The sequence below is a fragment of the Notamacropus eugenii genome, chromosome 4 (assembly GCF_028372415.1).
Source record: "Notamacropus eugenii isolate mMacEug1 chromosome 4, mMacEug1.pri_v2, whole genome shotgun sequence".
NCBI classification, from domain to species: Eukaryota; Metazoa; Chordata; class Mammalia; order Diprotodontia; family Macropodidae; genus Notamacropus; species Notamacropus eugenii.
In genome coordinates this window covers 357,737,704-357,760,798 of record NC_092875.1, presented here as the reverse complement: position 1 = coordinate 357,760,798, position 23,095 = coordinate 357,737,704, and the positions used below count along the sequence as shown (strand labels likewise).

Genomic DNA, 23,095 nt, shown 5'->3' with positions numbered 1-23,095 from the left:
ACTCTGTATCCAGGACTTCTTGTTTCCTCTCTATATGAGTCAAATTAGAACTTCAGAACTTGTAGAACTTTTTTTTGGTGGGGACTGGGGTAGGAGGTGGAATGCATTAGAAACTAGACAATCAGGAAAGGCCTTATCTACAAGATGAAACTAGAGCTGAGATTTGAAATAAATTAGGGATTCTAAGAGATGGGTGTGCAAAGAGAGTGCATTCCTGGCATGGGGCATAGCCTTGAACTCATTATTGATCTTACTATCACATATCTTATATAGTTTTAATTATTTGTATACATGCGTACATATGTGTTTTATATATATATATATACACACATATATATTTATGAAATAATTACTTTCATACCTCAAAGTTCTACCTTCATGAAGCCCTTTTCACTCCCTAGATGTTCTTCAAAGATCACCATGGCCAGAGAAGCTATTTAACAAGTGGTTAACCCTTAATAAGGGCCACAACAAACTTAAATACCCTGATCCTTGGATGAAGATAGTATAGCTCATCTCCAGGCCTATTGCAGGATGAGAACAAACTTGACAGGGAAGGGCAAAAGGAAGGAAATAAGCATTTACTAAGTACCATCTATGAGCCAGGGACTGTTTTAAGCACTTCACAAATGTTATCTCAACTGATCTTCACAGTAGCCCTAGAAGGAAGAATGTGAAGGATTAAAAACGAATTTCAAACAGAGGGCAATGTAGAGGTGATGGTGGGAATGATCAGGCTGCAATGTATAGCCAAACTGGAACCTCAGTTTCCTTATCCATCAGATGGATGTCAATCCTCCCTAATAGAGTTGTTGTAAGGGTCAAATAGGATAATATATGCAAAACAATTTGCAAAACTTAAAAGCACTATATAAAGATTAGTATCATCATCAAAAAATAAATATATTATAGGAAGAAAAGATGCTGTGGTCATTAGGAATGATATCAAAATACCATTGCACTCTACTGGTGCCCTCATGATGACAGGAGGAAGAAGAGTCTCTTCCTTGCTGGGTAAACTTTCCATGGAGAACTTACAAGAGAACCTAGATAAGATTTATTCAGGATGAAAAAGTATGGATAGATTTCCAGTCTTAATCACTGGAGGCTCATTTAAATCCTTGCCACTATAGGGTTCTTCTGACCCATTTGAGGACCCAGGGTAACTTCTAAAATCCCATGGAAGCAATGGAGCAGGATCTTAGTGAGGGACAAAATCTCTTCGTATCAATTGAAATATATCATTTCAGCATTTTCTCAGAAATCATAAGTAACATTAAAATGACAAAAGTTTGTCCACAATTGTTAATACACCGCTTTCTCATAATACTAAAAATACATTATAATAATAACTAACATCTAGAAAGTACTTAATATATGTTATGCATTTCCCTCAGCACTTTACAATTATTTTATCATTTGATTCTTGCATCAACCTTATAAAGTAGCTGCTATAATTATCTCCACTTTATGGCTGAGGAAACTGAGGCAAACAAATGACTCACTCAGGGTCACACAGCTAGTGAGTGACTGAGGCAGTCACGTAGGGTTTCCTGACTTCAAGCCTAGTATGCTATACACCACACCACTTAGCTTCCAAGAAATTCATCCAGTTTCTCAAATGCCACTGAGACCTGAAGGTAAACTTAGTACTCAGAAAAGATCAGGGATGCAGCAAGAAGCCCAAACAATCTTAAGCTGGTATAATCTGTAAACTTTTCAATAATTGATAGAGAAAATTTCCCAATGACTACATCAAGGTTAAGGGGGTGATCTATACAAGTACATCACTGGCCTTCCTCAGGAGGAAATTCTTTGAATCTGGCTTTTTTGGATGAAAACCAAGAATTAGTGAAGATGATGTAATTTGGATAATAACATCATATTATCTGAGCTCTTTAATGAACAAAGGAATTAATTGTCTTGTCTCTATAGATATCCAGATATCTGCATCTCAGGATTCTGGAAACTGCAGCATCCCATGGAGATATGCATTTGCATCTTTCATTTCCAGTACTTCTTTCTTGTCAATTATGCTGACGTCTGGAGTAACTTTTTACCCCCATGTGTATTATGGGTATCATAGTGAGTAATGGATACACAGAGTCAACTATGTCCTTCTTATGATAGATAAGGGACTTCGGGTCAGAAGATTTATACGGAGTTACCTTTGCAAAAATATTTTCTTTGGAAGCAACTGGGGTTAAGACTTGGCCAGGGTCACACAACTATTAAGTGTTTGAGGCCAAATTTGAACTCAGTATCCTGACTCCAGAGCTGGGTGCTCTATTCACTATGCCAATTAGCTATACCAAGGGATTCTACATTATATATATTGATATTTTTCAGGGTGCCTGACTGTTATATTGACTTCCATCTCCAAGAAGCCCATCATTACATCTTGGGGAGATGGTATGGACCTGTGATTTTACTGGAGTAGAGAATGCCAAGTAAGATGGAAACTCTACCAATGTTGAATTATTTTACAGCATAGAGTCTCATAAAATTATCTGGCTACTAATGGAATAAGTGAGTTTCTAGTGTCATAGTATCATTGATTTAGAGCTGAAGGCATCCTCCAGGATGGTTTATAACCTATATTGTCCAACCTTTCATTTTACAGATGAAGAAACCAGGGACTAGAGAGGTTATTGATTTGCCCATAGGCATAATAACTAGTAAGTGTCAGAGATGAGAATTGAATATAGGTCTGTCTACCACTTACTGCTTCTCTAACACAGGATTTGAAATCTTGTCCTCCTGACTCCGAGGCTGCCTCTCTATTATGCTATACTACCTTTCAGTTAAACCATATCACTACTAAATGATATAACTACTGTATTTCCAAACGTTTAAAGTATTTTTTGTTGTTGTTTTGCAGATGGAACCCTATTCTTCTGTTCACTCTTTCAATGATTTCTTTTTGAGGGGGAGGCTTACAGTATATTCAGTGAGATAAAGTTAATACTTCTACCATGCTTTCATGATTTCTCAAGTGCCTAAGAAGTTGTTATTTTCTTTATTTCCCCCAGACAGCCTCCAATGTTTAGCAAATGGTAGCATTTCACCTTAAAAACTTGGGTCACTTTCATTTCCAGTAATCACAACCTGAATGCTTTGGGATCTTGTTTTCTAACTTTGAGATGCATAACTTTGTCAAAAAGCCTCTCAGGAAATAAGGTTATTTTCATGTCAAGCCCACATTAGGAATCTGTCAAGCATATATGCTGCATTGAAAGAAAATACTTTTTTTCAGTAAAACTTTTCCTTAAATAACAGAAATAATCCTGGAAACATTCCATTATTAACTTCCTAAGAAAGAAGAAATATAATTTTCCATGATTTAATGGTATTAGAAGTAAAGCAGTATTTACTAGGTGATTACCAATCAAGACCCAGACTAGAATGACCATTTCCTCCATCCTTGGCTCTTACATTGACCATTATCCTGGGCTACCTCTCCATGAGGCAATCTTTCAGGATCTGTTACTGCTCATTTTGACAGTTCTGGGAGTGCTGATCAGTAATGGGCATGGAAAATACGTAATGAGTTTCAATCCTTTAAAGAGACCCATATTGATTCTAGGTTGCTGATGCCTCTTTGAGTCCAATTACAGCCCTGTTGGATGGTTCCTGCTATCCATGTGGTGCCAAATGGTACCTGTCACTTTATTGCTGAACTCAGAGGACACGCTGTGCACTCTCTTCAGATTTCAAATCCATTCAGTTAGATATGTTAACTTTGTAGAGAACATGGTTTATATCTATTTTCAATCATTTCGATATATGGGTGAAGGCTGTTGATGGGGACAAGGGACTGTGTACCAATCTCAGAATAAACCTGAGTCACAATGGATACCAGAAGAGGGGAGCACAGTGGGGTGGACAGTTTTGTCTGACTTCAGGTTAGATTTACCAGACTTATTTACAGTTTATTGGATCATAGGTCATAGTGCTATAAGGGTGGAGGTCATTTAGTCCAATATTTTCTTTTTAATGCTAAGGAAATCAAAGCCTAGAAAGATAAAGGACTTGCCAAGGCCACCAATTTATCAAAGGACAGAACTGAGATTTGAACTGAGAACCTGTGACTCCAAGTTCAGAGTTCCTTCCATTGCACCATATTGCCTCCTTCTGAGTTTTTGTCTGACCAGAGATGCATAAAGAATTTTGTTCAGGGTTAGAGTTCTTCACAATTCACCCTGTTCTCCAGAGGGATATGACTTATTGTCTTGTTTTAGGTGGAAAAACGATATTTTTTTTTATTCAGGACTATAATTCTCTTAAATCTCATTGAGTTTGGGGAAATGGAGTCATTTGAATTCATCAGTCATTTCATGGTTGAGAAGCAATCCAGCATCAATGGTTCAGAACTCAAGGAGAAAGCTTCTTTGGCATTGTTTCTGTTTCTGTTCACCAGGTTATTATATTTGGGCAGGAATTTTACTGCATTTGTTCTCTTTTGACATATTTCATTTGTCCTTAAGTTGGTGGGAGAATTTTCCTAATATTTAAGAGAGTGGAGGGAGAGGACAATGTTAAGATAAGAGAATGTAGAAATGAGTTATGAGTTATCTTGAAATATTCTAAGAACTTAGAGGGGGTAGAGGTAGGTTCTCCTTGCTCTTTTGTTTATGGAAGTCTCAGAGTGATCTTCCGAACTAAATCTAGTACTGCAATGCTTCAGTGTATACACACGTACACGTACACACACACATGCACACACGCACACACATGCACACACATGCACACACACATTGGGGTACCTATGCAACACGGTGAATACAGCACTGGCCCTAGAGTCTGGAAGACCCGAATTCTAATTCAGCTTCAGGCACTTACTATCTATGTGACCATGGGCAAGTCATTTTACCCTATTTGCCTCAGTTTCCTCATTTGTAAAATGAGCAGGAGAATGAAATGGCAAACCACACTAGTAACTTCCAAGAAAACCCCAAATGGGGTCAGAAAGAGTCAAACATGACTGAACAACAAATTTTTTTTTCCCCAGTGAAGTCTAATCATCAAGGCCTGCTAATCCTATGGGACTCATCCTCTAAAAGCACCAGGATAGTGGCTATAGCATGGTAGAATAGAAAAAGTACTAGCTCTGAAGTCAAAGGATCTTGATGCAAATGTAATAATTACTACTACTGAAACCTTGGGAAAAATCACTTAACTTCTCTGGATCTCAGTTTCTTCATTGAAAGATTTGGATTAGATGGATTTTGAGGTCCCTTCCAATCCCAGATCTGGGACCCTGCGTATCTGCTGTATTGTTCTGGCTATAATGTATATACCAAGTTGCTCTTGGGCTCCCTATTAGTTATCAAATCAACAAGTATTTATTAAATTCTTACTGTATGCTATGCACCATATTAAGTATTAGTGAAACAAACATAAAAGAAAAATAGCTTCTTCCCTCAAGGACCTTCCATCATATAAAAGATAACTGAGGGGGGAAGGTACCCAGGTAAGGAGCAAAGTAGCATACAATGGAGAGGCAGAGGCAGAGCTGGAATACAAATGTAGGGTGGTTGGCTCTTCCTCAAAATGGACATTCTGAGAAAAACTCACCAGTTGAAGAACGAGTCTGAAGGGGTGGAGGGACATTCCCGGGTGAGAAGGCCACAGGAGATGGAGAAACTTCCTCAGTCATGACTGAGTTATCTCTCAATGAAATTAGTCCATTTCCTCCCAGCCACACATACTTTTTAGAGCAAGATTTATTGCACAATTCCTCATTTTTAATGTAATACAGACTATTCATTGCCCTAAGGGCAACCCTCAACCTCTTCTTCAGAGACTAGAGCATTTCATTGCTTGAAGTCATAATACAACATCAATATAAAAATTTTGGTGTAAAAAAATGTGAACAAGGCCGAGGGAATTCATTTTGCTGGATAAGGAATAACTGTACATAGTTTATTTTTGCTTTTCTTTTTTCCAGCAGGTGAAAAGTAGAAGGTAGAGAAAATCAATGTTTCTTAATATTTTAAAAATACATTTTAATGAACAACAACAGATGATAAAATATATATAGGCTTCAGATTCAGGGAGAATATTGAGGTCATGAAAAGAATTGTGCACTATTCCAAAGATAACCTGTTACCTTCACACCTCTTATTCAAATCTGGGCCTTGTTCATGTACTTTCTCTCCAAGATATATGTGTGATTGGATAAATTCTATAGGTGGTCTATCCAATTGCATATCATAGTCTGAGAAACAAATATTTTTCATTCTGATTTTTCTGATATTGATACTTAAATCAAACTCTTTAGAGTTATCAGGTATCTTAGGGGGTTCTGTATCACTCTAGAGTTTGATTTTATCCTCTCAGTGTCTCAGACAGGAGCATCTGCAGGGCCTCACCATCTATAGGAAAACTTCTTTTCATTTGGGAGTTGGGTCTCCTCCTAACAGTGAGGACACTTTTCTAACCCAGTAAATATTTATTAAGTATCTACCATGTGCCAAGCACTGTGCTAAGTGGTGGGGATATAATTAATACAAATATAGTATCTAACCTAGAGAAGTTTACAATTTAATAAGGAGAAATGACACACAAAAGGAGGACAGAAAAGGAGGAGCAGGGCCAGGAGGTACTAAGATCTGGAGGATCTTGTTCTGTGAAGTTGAAACCCAAGCAGAGTAGCAGATGAAGAGTGGAGTATGTCAAGAGTCCTGTATCTGTCCTCCATAAAGGAGGGTATTGAGAAAGGTTTGGTACTCAGTCCTCCATCCCTCCAATCAGATAAGGATGAGGGAGAATATTAATCAAGGCTTAACTTGGCAGCCTGGTGCTGAGATTAGAAGTGAAGAGAAGGGAATCTTGACCCGTGGAGTTGTTTTGTAACTATTTGTTTTTTAAAAAATTTGTTTCATTTTCAATTCACAGAACAAGACAAGCATTTTCATAACAGTACAATAAAAAAAGATGAAACTGCACATGAAACTGCAAATCTACCACGTACAACTTGCTATTCCCTCGAAATACACAACAGGTATCATGTGAATTTCTGTTTTCTTCCCTCCCCCTCTGCCTCCCTTTCCTGCTCTAGATATGGCTTACCATTAGACACAAACAGATACATAAATAAATAAAAAATGTGTTTATCAGTTCTTTCTCTGGAGAGATGACTCAGGAAGAGAAAGTGAGGCTGATGACTTTGCACAGCCCTCCCTCACTCAAAACAAAGGCAAGTGCAAGTCATGTCATCATTTCTCTGATGTCATGATCGTCTTTGAAAATGAAGGAAGAACACAATCTTTCTCTATATGCAGATAAAGTCTTTCCTTATATGTCCTTCATAGTTAATTTGGGTATTTATAATAGAGAAAATAACTTATTTGATCAAAGTTGTTCTTAAAAAAATATTGCTGTTACTATATGCAATGTTCTCTTGATTCTTTGCTCTGTTGTGCAAGTGTTTTCATGCTTTTCTAAGATCGAGTTCATCATTTCTCATAGCACAGAGTATTCCATCACAGCCATACACCAAAACTTGTTCAGCCATTTCCCATTTGATGTTGATCCCTGGAATTTGCCACCAGAAAAAGAGCTACTGCAAACATCTCATTCAGATTCAAAGTTACAATTACTGAAATTTCCTTTCTTTTTAATAATCAGAGTCATGATGCAAAGTCAACTTTGGTACATATTTCGAGGGATCTTATGTGATAATTATGTAGTGAGGACCCTTGCATGGCTCGAAGGGAGATAGAATGGCAAGCAGAGTAGAAAGTTTTGCTGTTTTTATTTTAGTATAATGAAATGTCTCAGATTGAGTCTGGCCTTTATGAACCAAGAGTGTTTAGTAGGGATAAAGTACAGAAAGAAGAGTTGGTTTAAGTAGAAACAGTATATGTACTTGTATTGTTAATTGTTTTGATGTGATTAAAGACCTTCCCATCCATTAGTCAGTAAAGGGAGTAGGGCAGATTTGTGGGAAGGGCCAAGCCTGTTGTTAATGAGGCACTGGTTCTCAAGGAAGGGGTGTGTGTGTGTGTGTGTGTGTGTGTGTGTGTGTGTGTGTGTGTGTGTGTGTGTGTGTGTGTGTGTGTGTGTGTGTGTGTGTGTGTGTGTGTGTGTGTGTGTGTGTGTGTGTGTGTGTGTGTGTGTGTGTGTGTGTGTGTTCCTCCTTCATTGATGAAGACCATGCCATTGCTTTCAGTGAGAGACAGCTGTGCAGCTCACCAGCTTCACTTCTGCTCCACAGCCATATGAATCCAGTGACCATATATTCATCAGGATGACTAGACATGACCCAGGATGAGGCAACTGGGGTTAAGTGACTTGCACAGACCACTGCTGCTCTATCCACTGCACCACCTAGCTGCCCCAAGCAAGCAGCTTGGGGTAGCTTGGTGGTGCAGTGAGTAGAGATCAGGACCTGGAGTGAGGAGGACCTCAGTTCAAATCTGGCCTCAGACACTTGACACTCACTAGCTGTGTGACCTTGGGCAAGTCACTTAATCCCCATTGTCTCACTTCCCCTTTTTAAAAACTGTATAAATACTCTGAGGCTGAGGTTTTACTTTGGGGATTACTGACAGGAAGTGTTTTGTTTGGCCAGACTAGACTCTGGGAAGCCATTAAGGATCTGCTTTTCTAAAAGGAAAGCAACTTCTGAGGGGTCAACAATCACTTATCAAACATATATACCAATAGAGAAAATTCAAGCAGGACCAACAGACAGGATTTCCAATTGTCTGACCATAGGCAATATATACATCATTACCAGAGAGAGAAGCATCAACATCTGGGTTTTAAAGTTGCGGGGGAGGGGGTGCCACAGGGCAGGGGGACTTCTTAAAATGGCTGCCCAGGGTCTCATCTGGCACAAGAACCTTCTTCCAAAAACTAAGCCCCAAAGCAAAATCTCATTTCAAGTATATATACTCTTTTCAGAGTTGGAGAGCACCACCCCTTGTGGCCCAGTGCCTCACCAGCAAAAGGTGTGGACCTTCACACAGGAAACAAGCCTCCCCTAATCAAGCCTCCCTCAATAGCCCCACCTGAGGCCTATCAATGAGCAGGGAAGATTTTTAACTCCCATTACAGATGGGGCCTGAAGTCTGGACACTGCTCTCATCAGAGTAAGGGAGTTGAAGCCTAGAATTATATCTATCTGCTCCCTTAAATATTATTAGTCTAGGGGATTTTGTTTTCAGGATCAACCTAAACTTCTAATCACTGTTCATTAATTGGGAGAAAAAGCTTTATATCTAAGGCTTGACTTCCTTCCCACCAGATATCAATTCCACAATGAACACACATAGCCAGCGGCAAATAAACTAATTTTCTTTTTCCAAGTTGATAGCAAAACAGTAATCAGAAAGTATACGAAAAGTATATAATACCAGACAATACAGAGTAAAGTAGCTCTCCCACTAGGAGGAGATATGACTGAAAATGACTGAACAACAACAAACAACAAATGGGGCCAATTAGAGCTTAATAGACTTGTCCAGCTGTACAAACAACTAATACATATTGCTGAGGACTTTTAAGCATATATCTTCATTACTAAAACAACTAACATTCTATCCTCTTTATCATCCTCTTTATCCTTTTTAATCCTCTTTATTATCTATCCTCTTTACCTAACTTGTGATAATTCTGATTTTGTTCAGACATGTATTAGACATGTTATTGATCAAATAGGGTTGAATGAATTTTTAAGCAATCATGTTATGTGGGTGGCAGAGGTTAGAGAAGGTGGGGCAGTTTCTGACCAAAGGATTACCCTTTTCTCAAGTAATCCCAGAAAGCAAGGTACTGATAACAGAGAAAATCAGTTCTTAATATGCTAATGAAGTATAACGATATGTTAACACTTTATCATTCCATTACAAAGAGTGAAAAAGTTTTTTTTTAATACTTGCTGAAGTGCCCACTACATTTCTATCATCCTTACTAGTAAATTGGAAGGGGTACCAAGTCTTTGGCCAGATAAAGACTGGCCATGATCCTGATGACCTCTCTGGTCTTGATCCTTAGCCCATCTGGAAGAAATCCATCCAAAAGGCGTAAGTTAAAGGAGAACCAATTCTTCAAGAGAAACTTACTCTTCCTGTGTGAAGAATGGGAATTTTTTTCTCTCTTCCCTCAGCCCTAATAGTCATTATGTTTTGAAGCAGAGATCCATGTAAATGCCTTTGATTTGAACCAATTGTGGTTTATTGACTGACAGTGAAGGGAAAGTTCACTGATTGGGGAATGATTCATTAGGCCCACAGAATGCCTACTAGAACCTGGGAGAACCTGTCTACCTAGAGCCCAGTCCTTGAGAAATGGTACAAGTTGATGGAAGATACCAGGGTGGGTGCTACAACAGGAATGACACTTGAATTAGACACAAAGGAATTCCAAGCAAGAAGTGATAGAGGATGCTACAAATATATATTTTTTAAAATAGACCTTGTTATTATTTTTAGTGCCTGAAAAAGCATGTATAATTTTGGACCCATATACCTACCTTTCCCATTTCTAAAAAAAAAATGATAATCTTTTTGGACTAGATATTTACTAACTGTGGGATCCTGGGCAAGTCATTCAATCTATAAAATGAGAGGGCTGTGGTCTATGTCCTGAAAGGTCCTTTTCAATTTCAAATTTCTAACCTATGGTCAATTCATGCATGGAAGACAACTGTATGAGAAGTTGAGAAGGGAACAAGTAGTATTTCAAAAATGATATTCGATAGCAGGCCACGTTTTTCTATCTATGCAGCTGTCCAAAATTGTCTACAATAACACATTAAAAAAAATGATCAGAACAAATGCTATTTTAAAGATATTCCTCTCTATAGCTCATGCATTTGTTAACTGGGTCCCAAAGCCCAATGGAATAGGACTTTTTCCTCATTAGTGGAGATCAATGCCCATTGTGTGCATGAAGAATAGAGTTGGTGGGAATGGAAAAGAAGAGACTACCAGGATCTTCAGGTCTCTTAGGTCTTTCTGGGTTCTGTAGTCCCTTTGGGATGTGGGTGCTATGAGAGAGAAGATGGGCAAATCAACAACACTTCTGGGTGTTGTCTATGGGACCAGTGCTCTAGCCACTGTGCCCACTAATTGCTCCCAAGCAACTCCTGAATCTGTATTGATAGAATGCCCTACATACAAGAAATTCCAAATCTTTCCCATTAGTGTACCTAAAATAGTGGATGATCCTGTCTCTCTCTATATATGGGGGGGGTGGGGTAGGTGCAGGGGAACTGGTGGGTCCAGAAGGTACTGGCAATGTTTCCTGGAGGAGGGGCGGCTACCAAAAAAGCAATGGAAAGGGGAAAAAAATATAGCATTTTAGGGATGAGTTAATTGTTTAAGACCATTAGGATCACCAAGGACATTTCAGCTAAGAATTGAGAAATCTCCAAAAGGTAAAGAATTTATCTACTTCTTCACTGGTGTTATCAGTGAGCTCTTTCTCAAGACCTAAAATGATTTCTGCTGAGGACCTTTTTACTCCTGTCCATTATTTAATTGTACTACTTTTTCTTATCGCTCTTTTTAAAGTAATGTATCTTAGGGTGCAAGTACATTTAGACAAGAACAAATATAAATACTTAGGTGATGGAAGAAATAAAAACTCTACACTTGGTGTAGTGTACATTTTATCTACTGACATACATGGAGGATGGAAGTCTCGTGCCACTTGCAAATTGGACATTCACAATTTGTTCAAGCATTCTTCCTCTCCTTTTTTCCACCTCTTTATTTCTCATGTTTAATTGGTGATATCTATTAGAAATAGTGTTCCTACTTAGTGGGAAACATGACATTCTAATTAAGCTTGGGATATAGCTGTTGCTGCTAAATCCTCAATAGATATAATTTAGTATTGTTAGGAGTTATTTAAAATCATGTCTATTATCTAAACGCCCTTAGTTACCTTAGTTCATTTAAATATGTGATGGACAAGTGAAATACCCCATACTTTTTAGAAAGAAAAACAAATCTCATCCTCCATCACAAAAAGAACCTTTTTTTTTTTCTGCACATAACCAATAAAACAAGTCTTATAGTAAGACTTATGGGTAAAATAAATGGCTAGACAGTTAAATAGAAAATATAAGATTAATGAGAAATATTACCCCATGAAGATCCTCCATAGAAATTCTCTACTCTTTGGTTTGAGTGTACAGAGGAAAAAGCCCTGAAACTATCTTCAAGGAGTTGGGGTTCAAATTCTAAACTGGATAGTTGTACCCTGAATCCAAGAACAACTATTTATTTTACCACTTTGTTTTTAAAAATATAAATATAATAATAGTTTGTTGTATTGCACACAGTATTGCATGTTAATTGCATTGGAGTTGAAAAACCAGTGCAATTTTGAGGTCTTAGAAGTGATTGCTTTCAACTAGTGGGTAGGCAGTCACTAAAGTATTTACAAAAGAGGTGACATTTTAGTTGGACTTTAAAGGATGGCTAAACATTCAACAGGTGAAGACAGTGAGGGAAACCATTTCAAACAAGCTCAAAAAAAAGTAGAAAGGCAGAACAGCGGCATGCATGAGTAAGAGCAAAAAATGGGATTTGGTTGAAGTATTTGGGTGTATAGAAATGATTTGTGTTAAATAATGTGACAGATTATGGAAGTCCTTATGGGTCAATAAGCATTTCTTAAACACTTATATGCCAGGAACAATGGTTAGCTCTGGAGATCCAAAGAAAAGCAAAGAAAAGAATTCTTGTTCTCAAGAGTTCAGTCTGATAGGAGAGACAACTTGCAAGCCACTACGTGCAAACAAGACAGAGAGGAGAAATTGGTTGCAGTTTCATAGGGAATGCATCATGACTATGGAGGACTGGGAGAGGCTTCTGTGGAAGATTTCAGCTTAGACTTGAAAGAAGCCATGAAAACCAGGAGGTAGAGATGAGGAGACATGGGGGACAGCCGGAAAATGACCCTGATGTGTGCCTGGATTACAGAGTAGGTGGGGAGGGTGGAGTAAGAGACTTAAAAGGTAGGAGTGAACCAGGTTATAGAGAGTTCTGGACTTTGAACAGCAACCAGAGGACTTCCTATTTGATCCAGAGGGCAGAGGGAGCCACTGGAAGTTACTGGGTGACATGGCCAGATCTGTACTTTAGGGAACAAAACTGCCAGTTGAAAGGAGGCCTGGAGTGGGCAATGGACTGAAGCATGAAGACCACCCCGTGGGTTATTCCAACAGTCCAAGCATGAAATGAGGAAGGCCCGAACCAAGGTGGCAGCAAGGTCAGAAAGGAGGCCACACGCTTGTCCGGTAGACCAGGTCTGGAGGATGTTTCTGCTGGAGGCTGGTGACCTGCTGGGGGTTTTCTTGGCCGGAAACGGAGGCAAGCTGGATGAAGTGCCTTTTCGGGGTCTGAGGCCTGGCCTAACTCAATGAGTCTCCCCGACCGCAGGCCCGGCAATCTGTGCACTATGGCGCCCCCTAGCGCCTGCGGAGGGTGATGACAGCGGCCTCCGAAATAACCGGCAAAGGCCGTTACGGAAGCCCGCAAGGCCGAAGCGGGAAGGCAGCCGTCCGTCTCCGTGACGGAAGGGGGCGCCTCTGGTCTCGATGGCGGCCCAGGGCGGTGGCAGCAGCACGGCGGGGAAAGAGCCCGAGGCCGAAGCCACCTACTACGGGCTACAAGAAGTGGCCAAACACAACTCGGAGAAGGACGCGTGGCTGGTGATCCATGGGCGGGTGTATGACATCACCGCTTTCCTGGACGAGCACCCGGGGGGAAGAAAGGTTCTGATGGATAAAGCGGGTCAGGACGCGACCGAGAGCTTCGAGGCGGCGGGACACTCGGCGGACGCCCGGGAGATGCTGGGGCAGTTCTGCCTCGGGGAGCTGCAGCCCAGCGAGCGCAGGGAGCCGCGGTCCTAGACAGCGGGCCCTGCGGCCTCGGCGGGCCCCGAGCCTGCCTCGCAGGAGCCGGGAAAGCGAACACCCGAGAGGCCGCGCGGCCGGCCACGCCCCTCTGTGCCCCCTCTTCCTTTAGTGACCCTGCTGAATCTCAGTGCGCATGCTCACCGCCTGCCTCGAGCTGGGACTAGCGCCTCCTCCTACAGTTGCCATGCCTCCCCTCCCCCACCCCATCGTCGGGCCACATTCCCTTCTCTGTTCTGCCCTTCGTTTTTCTACATAACTCTTCATTCGACAACGCCCTGCCATCCAGTGCACGGATAACTGAGGATGTATGTGTAAAACAACTCTGTGCTTTTCCAGGGGAAACGATGCTGTTTACAATGTTTTGGTTTTTTTAATAAAAAAAAATGTCTGATTCTAGCAATTTGAACTTAGAAGAATAGGCATTCCCAAAAGAAGGGCGGCAGAATACCTGGCTTTGGGGATGAGAATGTTTATTTTTTTCTCTCTCTGTTGGTAGCTACTTTTAAACAAATCCCTCTTTAAAACATATGTATAAGTATACATATGTATATATATATCTATATAGATATAGATATAGATATATATACGCTAATGTAATTCTGTTAATTTTGTTATTTCTGAGTTATTTGCCTTAAGTGGAAGTGCTTAACTGCTTTTCCATAGAACACAATTTTCTAAATTGTCATTTTGGGGGATAATGTAGGATCCTCATTTCCCCAGGAGAGCAGAACTTGGCCTCTATGGTCCCCTCTTCTTCTCTCTCAAAGTGGTTTTTGAAAGAAGCCAGTCTCTCCAGTGGTGCTTTAGTGGAGTCACTGAGGCTGTGATGAATTCATAGAAGCTCTGAGGAACAGCTGGGTGAGGAGGCGGGAAGGAGTGACCATGGATTTGGGGGGAAAAGATTCTGAGGTATTACTCTGGGTTTGAGGAAACAATAACTATTCCTGTGGGGCTTGGTACTTATTTTTTAGGTCTATTAAGAAACAGAAACATGTCTAAGTTCAGACTTAATTTGGTAAACTTCCATAGGGTATTTGTTTAGTGAATTTTGGGGAGACCTAGGGAGACTGTGACTCCCAAATGTATCCATGACATTTGGGATGGAAAGTAATGGGTACCATAATATGGCATAATATGGGGTGGGGGAAGTAAGAAGAAAAAATGTTTTAGTTTATGCATCTCTCAAGCGTTTGTAACTATTTCTGTTGAAATGTACTAGGATAAGAGATTTTTTTTTTTTAATAGGCGGTTGTTTGGAGGAAGTAAGGGTATGGGAGGAAAGGTCATGAGTTTAATTTGGGATGTGTTGAGTTTAAAATATCTACAGATCATCCAATTTGGTGTGTCAAATAGCCAGTCAGACATGCAAGTTTGGAAGTTAGGGTTGGATAAATAGATCTGAGAATCATCAGCACAGTGATGATAATTGAAACAAGGGGACTGATAAGACAGGGAGAAGAGAAGGTCCAGGATAGGGGAAAATCATAGGGAACACCTGCATGACGCAGAAGAAAATCACACAAAGGAGCTTGAAAAGGAGTTGTCAGACAATTACAAGGAGAACCACGATAAAATAATGTGGTGCCATGGAATGCTAGAGAGTAAAGATTATTAGGGAGAAAAGGGTGATTTACAATGTCAAAGGCTGTTGAGAGGTCAAGAAGAATGAGCATTAAACAAAGGGTATTCGATTTGGAAAACAAGTGGTCATTGAAAATTTAAGGGAGAGCAGTTTTGGTTAAATGGTAGAGTTGGAAACCAGATTGTAGAGAATTAAGAGTGAGAAGAAAGGAAGGAGAGACACGTTGTAGACAGCCATCTCAAGGAGTTTAGTTACAAAAGGCAGGCGATCTATGGCATGGTAATTAGTGGTGATGGATGGACCAAGTGAAGACTTTTTTTTGTCAGGATGGGGAAACATGGGGATGTTTCCAGGCAGCAGGAAACCATCCAGTAGACAGTGGGAGACTGAAGATAAATGATAGAATGGGGATGATAGAAGGGACAATTTTCTACAAGAGACAAGATGGAATGGGATCCCTTGGACACGTACAGGCCATTAGTCCTGGCAAGAACAACCACTTCTTCATGTAAGATAGGATTGAATGAGGAGATAGTTGAAGAAGGCATCTATCTATGTTATGTGAAATGAAAAAGATGAGAGAAGAGAGAGTTGCCAGTAAATGGCTTCTTTTTTTTTTTCCAGCAAAATATGATGCAAAAATATATAGGAGAAGGATCCACGGGAGTTTTGAGGAGGGCTGAAAAAGTTTGTAAGAGACAATGTAGTGAATGTGACTGAGCTAATTAGTGAGGTGTAAAAGGATTGTGGGCAGCTAGACAACAAAGTGGATAGTGACCTAGTCCTGGAATCAGATTCATCTTCCTGATTTCCAATCTGCCCTCACATGCCTACTACCTGTGTGACCTTGGTCAAGTCATTTAACTGTTTGCCTCCATTTCCTTGTCTGTATAATGAGCTGGAGAAGGAAGTGGCAAACCCACTGCAGAATCTTTGCCAAGAAAACCCCAAATGGGGTCACACGGAGTTTGGACACAACTGAAAAACATCTGAACAAAAGGACTGACTAACAACAATAAGAGCTTGCTTGAGGTTTTATAATATAAATTTGTAGTGGACCCAAGCAAAGGCGTTTGTATTTATTTGATGGGTAATAAGGAGACACTGCAGATTTTTTTTTTTTTTAAATCAAGGCAGTGTTATATTTAGATCCATTTACTGACTTTGTATTTTGGCCACTGAATATTCCCAATGCGCAGTTTCTCGTTGAAAGAAATACCTCATTGTCTTGAGCTGAAATTTGCCTTCCTATGACTTTCATTCATTAATCCTAATTTTGCCTTGTGAATCAACACAATAATCTAGCTCTTCATCTTTTGTTTTATAAAGGATTATTTTTTGGGGAAAAAAATTAAAAACATATTCTAATACAATAATAATAGCTAATAATGAATAATAGTTAATAATAATAATGGCTAGCATTTATATGATGTAGTATTCACTATAGGCCAGGCACTTTGAAGTGATTATCTCATTTGATCCTCACAACATATCTGGGATATAGGTGCCTTTACCATCCCAATTTTAGAGATGAGGAAACTGAGTCAAACAGAGATTAAGTGACTTTCTCAGGGTCACATCTACAGAAAGTGTTTGAGATCACATTTGAACTAAGGTCTTCCTGATTCTAGGCCCAACAGTCTAGCCACTGTACCACTTAATTGCCCCTAAATCAGGGATATTCTTTCCCCTGTACTATGTTGGGCTCTGGGTAGAGTAGATTCAAACTTAACAGGGCTCCTCAAACATTTCCATCACCAAGTCCACTTCTGGGTGCAGTATAGTCAATTATTGCTCCATTTCTTGTAAGATACTATGGCTTCTGCGTAGCGCCAAAGGGTTGGGTCAATCAGATCCTTTCTGAAGAGTAGCCTTTAGTTTTGGCTGCTTTATCTCTCGTGACTCTTTTACATTTTTAAAGCTCATAGGGTCAGGGTCATACATTAGTCTGGTTCAATAATCATTTACCTAAGAATAGGAAAAAGAAACATTTTAGGATGAAAAGTAAAGGTGGAATCATACATGTATTTAAGACTACATATTGTCCAGAGTCAAGGAGAATATCTGGCCCCTGGTACTTTATTCTCACTAGGAGTCTTACAGCATTTCTTACATTATTAGACATTAGGAATCTCAATTCAATTCATGTATAACAGCAAGGCATTTTCCCTATATACTTTTTTATAGTTTTGAAAGTATTTTTACTTATATCTCATTTGATCTTCATAAAGCCATTTTATGGAATCTTGTATGTAGCATACGATTATAGGATTTCAGCTGGAATGATGAATCTGTGTGTGTTTCTGTGTATGTGTACGCATGTGTGTATATACACATAAATATGCACATGCACATATATAAACATGTATTATATACATGCATGTATGTGTGAATGTATGTAGCCCAGCATATCATGATTGAGAAAACTGAGGTTCACTTGGTTACATTAAATAATTTGCCCAAGATTTTACACAGCTTGGTAGTAGCGGCATTTATTTATCTCCTCTGATACCCAAAAAGAAGCCAAGTCTTACACAATCCCAGAATCTCAGAACACATCAGTCTCCAGATTCCTGGTACAGCATTCTTTCTGCTATATCATAAAGCTTTTGGTAATGAAGTTTAGAATGATGATGATGATGATAATGACGATCTAATCCAATCCAGCCAACACTTATGAAGTACCTACAAGCATTCCAGATACTGTACTAAGTGCTGGGAGTACAATTGATAAAAAGATAAATGGTACCTACCCTCAATAAGCTTAGTATCTAACAGGGGAGACGACATAACAAAGCAGTCAGAAAAGGAGGGCATCAGAAGCTACTATTCCAAATAGGAACATCTTGTTTTATAGGGTTTAAACTAAACAGAGCAGAAGATGCAAAGTGAATTGATGATGAAGATGAGTATAAAGGATAGCTTCTCACATTTTTATAAGTGCACAGTACATAGAGTGTTTTCCTCACATCAACCTTAAGAGGTAGGTGGTATAAGCATTATTATACCCATTAACAGATTTGGAAACTGAGTTTTCTTCAGTTGAATAAGTTTTCTATATCCACATGGTTCATAAAAAGATCCAGGTCTCAAACATAGATCTTTTGACTCCAATTCCTGTGTTCCAAACGAGTCTCAGAGGGGTTAAACAACTTTCCCAAAGTCACATGGCTAGTAAGTGCCTGAGCAGGGCCATAAACCTTGGTTTTCTCACTTTTAGTCTATAGAGTTTTTCTTTCTGTAGCATCATTTTCCACAAAGAGTTGAAGAAAGTCCCAGCTATCATATCTCCTGTCAATAGCTCTCTCTTTTTCAAGTTAATCATATCTATGCTTCAGACATTTCCCATACAATGTGTTCCCAGAACCCTCACTACCTTGGCACCCTTCTGTGTATATGGTCCAATCAGCTTTTTTTTTTAAAGTATGGCAAAGTGGTATAGCCTGTTTTCAGTTATTCTTTGTCAGCCATGAAAGCTTAGGTTTCCAGCTAAATGAGGTGGTACAAATCTCTACAGAGGCCTGTGTTTTTATTTCAAGTTTAATAGGAACATTCAGGTTTTATGGTGAAGAGCCTTTGACAAGCATTTTCACAACATCTCTCGCAAGCTGCTTATTGAAGCTCTGATAATTAATCTGATCATAGGAACCAGAGTATATCTTTCCCTACAATATTTTTTATTCTTGTAATTAAGCTGTGCCCTATGAATCTCAGAGTTAACAGATGAGCCACGCTGAAAAGATATGAAAAAAGAGGAACCAGAGAAAGAAATGAAAATTGATTTTTAAAACATTTTCATGTTTATCCCTTTTACTAATTATTGGTCCTCCAGACTTGGAACTAAGATGGAGTTTTGTCTGGTTCTCAAGAGTCACCATGGTTGCCAAGGTGATTCCTATACTATTATTAACTGTGTAATTCTTAAAAAGTCAACTTCATGTTTTATCATATCATAAAAATGCGTGTGCTCTGGCTTACAGAGAAGTCAATTTTTAAATGAAATGAAGTAATGTGTTATCATGGTGCTCAGATATGTCCATAAAATGTATAATTTAAATGTGTTTCTGCTCTGGGAAATGTTGAGGGGATAGGAGAAAGAAAATGACACGAAGCAATCAATTTTAGAATCAGTTTTGCTATGGGTATGTTATGGAACTTTAGGCAGTGCACAAATTCCTACCCTGTATGATAATTGCAAATTAACACAGAAACATGGCTTTGCATTCTCTCAATGGCTTTGGGAATACATGGGCTGAATGACTGGTAGCTTGAACACCAAGCCAGCTTGGGGATGCCAGAGAAAAGATGTAGATAAAATGAATAGCAGGTGGGCTAAACAAACACACGGAAGATACAGAAATTGAATCTCTCTGTCTTTTATGGTGCTCAAGCTTGCAGCTGCATTAAGTAGGGAAGCTGTAGTTCACTGGCTGCCTTCCCCTCCCCAGCTGTCAGTGATAGGACATGGAAGATATACAAGTCATTCAGTTGTCCCTGGTGCAGTTATGTACTAGTTTCTCATCTCAAGGATTATAATCAAGTCAGCAGCGTTCCTTGAATAAGCTGCATAAGTAGAAGTTGCAATGTGTAGCAAATGTTCTAAGGCTATCCAGAAGTGGGGGGAAAATGCTATGAAATCTATTTACAGCATCTCAGCCCCAATGGAATGCTCTTTGAATCTTGAAAATAAATAATACTGAGAGGTTTCTCATATTAATGTCCCAAAAGGACTAGTGGACATTCATTACCCAATGAATACAGACCTGTACCCCATTTCATTCATTCATTTATTCCTTTGCCAAATACATGGTGAATGCTTATACTCTGCAAACTGCTATGCAAAGAGTTGAAAGAGCTACAAAGGAGTATCATGTCTCTCTGTATTCAAGGAATTTATATAGTCCAGAAATCAGGAGAAATACAAGTCAAAAATTAAGTAACATTGCAAGAAACAGTGAGACCACAACATGGTACAATGGAGGGTATGCTCGATTTGGAGTTAAATGACCTGGGTTCAAATATTGGCTTTCTCACTTAGTGTTTGTATGTCTTTGGCCAAGTCTGTTAGTCTCTCTGAATTCAGTTTCTTTAACTGAAAAAAAGTGAGGGAATGAGGCCAGATGATTTCTATTAAGTTTTGCTCTAAATATGGTTCCCTATTTCTTACAAAAGATGCTTTTTTCCTGTCTTTGCACTTTCTTCTTCCCCTTCCATTCTCTATTCTCTGTGACTGTCCTCTATCGAGGACAACTAGATGGCTCAATGGATACAGCAATGGGCCTGGAGTCTGGAAGACTTGAGTTCAAATCTAGCCTCAGATGCTAGCTTTGTGACCCTGAGCAAGTCACTTAACTCGGCTTGTCTCAGCCACCTCATATATAAAATGAACTGGAGAAGAAAATGGCAAACCACTCTGGTATCTTTGCCAAGAAAGCCCCAAATAACATCGTTGGACACCACTGAACAATAACAACATTGTCCTCTGTGAGCTGTACTGTTTACTTAATGTATGTGTCATCTTCCCCTTTCTGCTATTTCCTTCCCCTATATACAAATATCTTCATCCTCAAACATTAGCAACCACTCATCTCTTGACCCCTCTACCTTCCTTACCTTACTTCCTATCTCTTTTCTCTTTCAAGACAAAACTTCTAAGAATGATAATAATATAGTTGTTGACTTTATTTCCTTTTTGTTGTGCAAAACACAGTACTAGGCATTGGGGAACAAAGACAAAATAGAATCAGCAGCTTTACTCAAAGTTCTTTGTGTTAGGAAAAGGCATAAGCTATATAAGCAACTTGAAGAGGTGGAGAGCATTAACTTTGGGGCATTAGAAGAGACAGGAATCTGGGGAAGCATTGAAGAGGGTGGTGACACCTGACTGAGCTTTGAACAATAAGAATTTTAAGAATTAGAATTGAGCAGTTATTTCCAGACTATGGGGTAAGGGAGGGGAAGATGGTGGTTATCTACGTGCATATGGCTGATTAAATGTCCCTCATGAGTGGATTAATTTGGTTAGACCCTACAAAGTATGAAGAAGAATCATTGTTCTCCTAGAATGTTTGCTAAACTTTGAAACTTGTGAGTGCAAATTGGGTCTGAAAGGATTGGCATGCATCCTGAGGGCCCAGGTGAGATTGAACCATATATTTTGGTGAGGCAGAGGCTAAAAAGGAAAGACAAGAAGACAATATGATCAGATAAAGGAATTTAGACTTCTGTCTTGTGGAAGTAGAGCACTATGTATGTGAAGATGAGATCTAATTTTGATTCCATCTTAAAAGCTCTATAGCTAAAAAGAGACGTGAACATTAATTTGTTTGTTCCTGATTCATTGGAATAAGCTTGATGAGAAAGTGCCCTCATTGTAGTATATATCATCATTACTTTGATTCATGGTTGCAACTTACTGAGTTATTTCTACGGACCTATGACTTTCTCTTTGTGGGTAATCTTTGCTCCATCAATACAAATAGTCCATAAATGCCATCTCCTCCTATGTGGTTTTAATCTATTCCTTTCCACAAGTCTCTCTTAGATGATACACCCAATGCTCTAGAGGCTTTCCTCTGATTCTTTTAGTGTCTTGGGGGTACCAATGCATGACTAAAGCTATCCATCTGTTGCGCCTCAGTCTTGCTATATGACTTGACTGATCCACATCTTCATATGACACTATCCACAAGCCTGTCACTATTTATAATATGTTTCAGTAAGGTTATGTCTTTTACTTGGCACTGATCCACTCAGGCATTGATTTGAAGGCTCGTATTTTTTTTCAGTCTTCTCACAGATCACTGTTTTCCCATGAAAAAGTTATTAGGATTGGAATCACTTTTATTCAATACTGGAATTTCTTCTGAACACAGAAGAATCTTCTGCATGTACCTCTGAATCTCAGAACCACAAAAATCCATGTCTCTAGTTCTTGAAGAACTTAACCCACTCACATTTGGAACACTTATTCTGGGGGTCTTCTGGGATTACTTGGTGACTGAGTGCATACCAGCAGGCCCCAGCCCTAAGATTGTGCTTTGAGGTTCCTGTCTCTTCTTGCCACCCATCCATGTCATCTTGCCATCTGCCTGTGATCAGTGTGAGTACCTCCCCTATTTTCCAACCTTTGCTGGGGCTGCCAAAGGACTTTACAGGCCATTTAATTCAGCCTCCTCATTTTATAGATAAAGCATAGAGGCCCTGAGGTGACTTGCTCAGGGTCCAATTGCAGTATGTGGATAGTGTGGTTTGTTGTCTCTCTCCTTAGATTGCAAGTTCCTTGAGGTCAGGGACTATCTTTTTACTATTTTTGTATCCTCAGCACTTAGGAGAGTGCCTGGCACATAGTAGGTGCTTAATAAATATTGATTAATTGATTGATATCGTATTTGAACCATGTCTTCTTGATTTTAAGTCTAGCACTCTGTGTGTAATGTCATGTTGCCTCTCTTGCTCTGAGCACAGTAAATCACAAATCCTGCTTTTGGAAAAATGATTACAATTGGCTACCTGATGGATCAACTCACTATGCTTATTACATCTTCAGACCAAGTTCCCTTTTAGAATGTAGTCCTAGAAAGTAGGGATTAGCTCTTTTGTTTATGTTGTGTCCCTGGTACTTAGCACTG

The 23,095-nt window shown here is 39.4% G+C and overlaps 1 protein-coding gene across 1 annotated transcript; it reads left to right on the top strand.

Annotated features, from left to right (window-relative positions):
- Positions 1 to 11,998: 11,998 nt before the first annotated feature.
- Positions 11,999 to 14,278, top strand: LOC140501605 (cytochrome b5 type B-like). The gene has a single exon (XM_072605410.1). It carries the CDS (start codon positions 13,562 to 13,564, stop codon positions 13,874 to 13,876), a length of 315 nt encoding a protein of 104 aa, XP_072461511.1. The 5' UTR covers positions 11,999 to 13,561; the 3' UTR covers positions 13,877 to 14,278.
- The last annotated feature ends 8,817 nt before the right edge of the window (positions 14,279 to 23,095 follow it).

Bases quoted from the DNA above. Each gene is read 5' to 3' on its own strand.
- LOC140501605 (XM_072605410.1), top strand. From the start codon at position 13,562: ATGGCGGCCCAGGGCGGTGGCAGCAGCACGGCGGGGAAAGAGCCCGAG.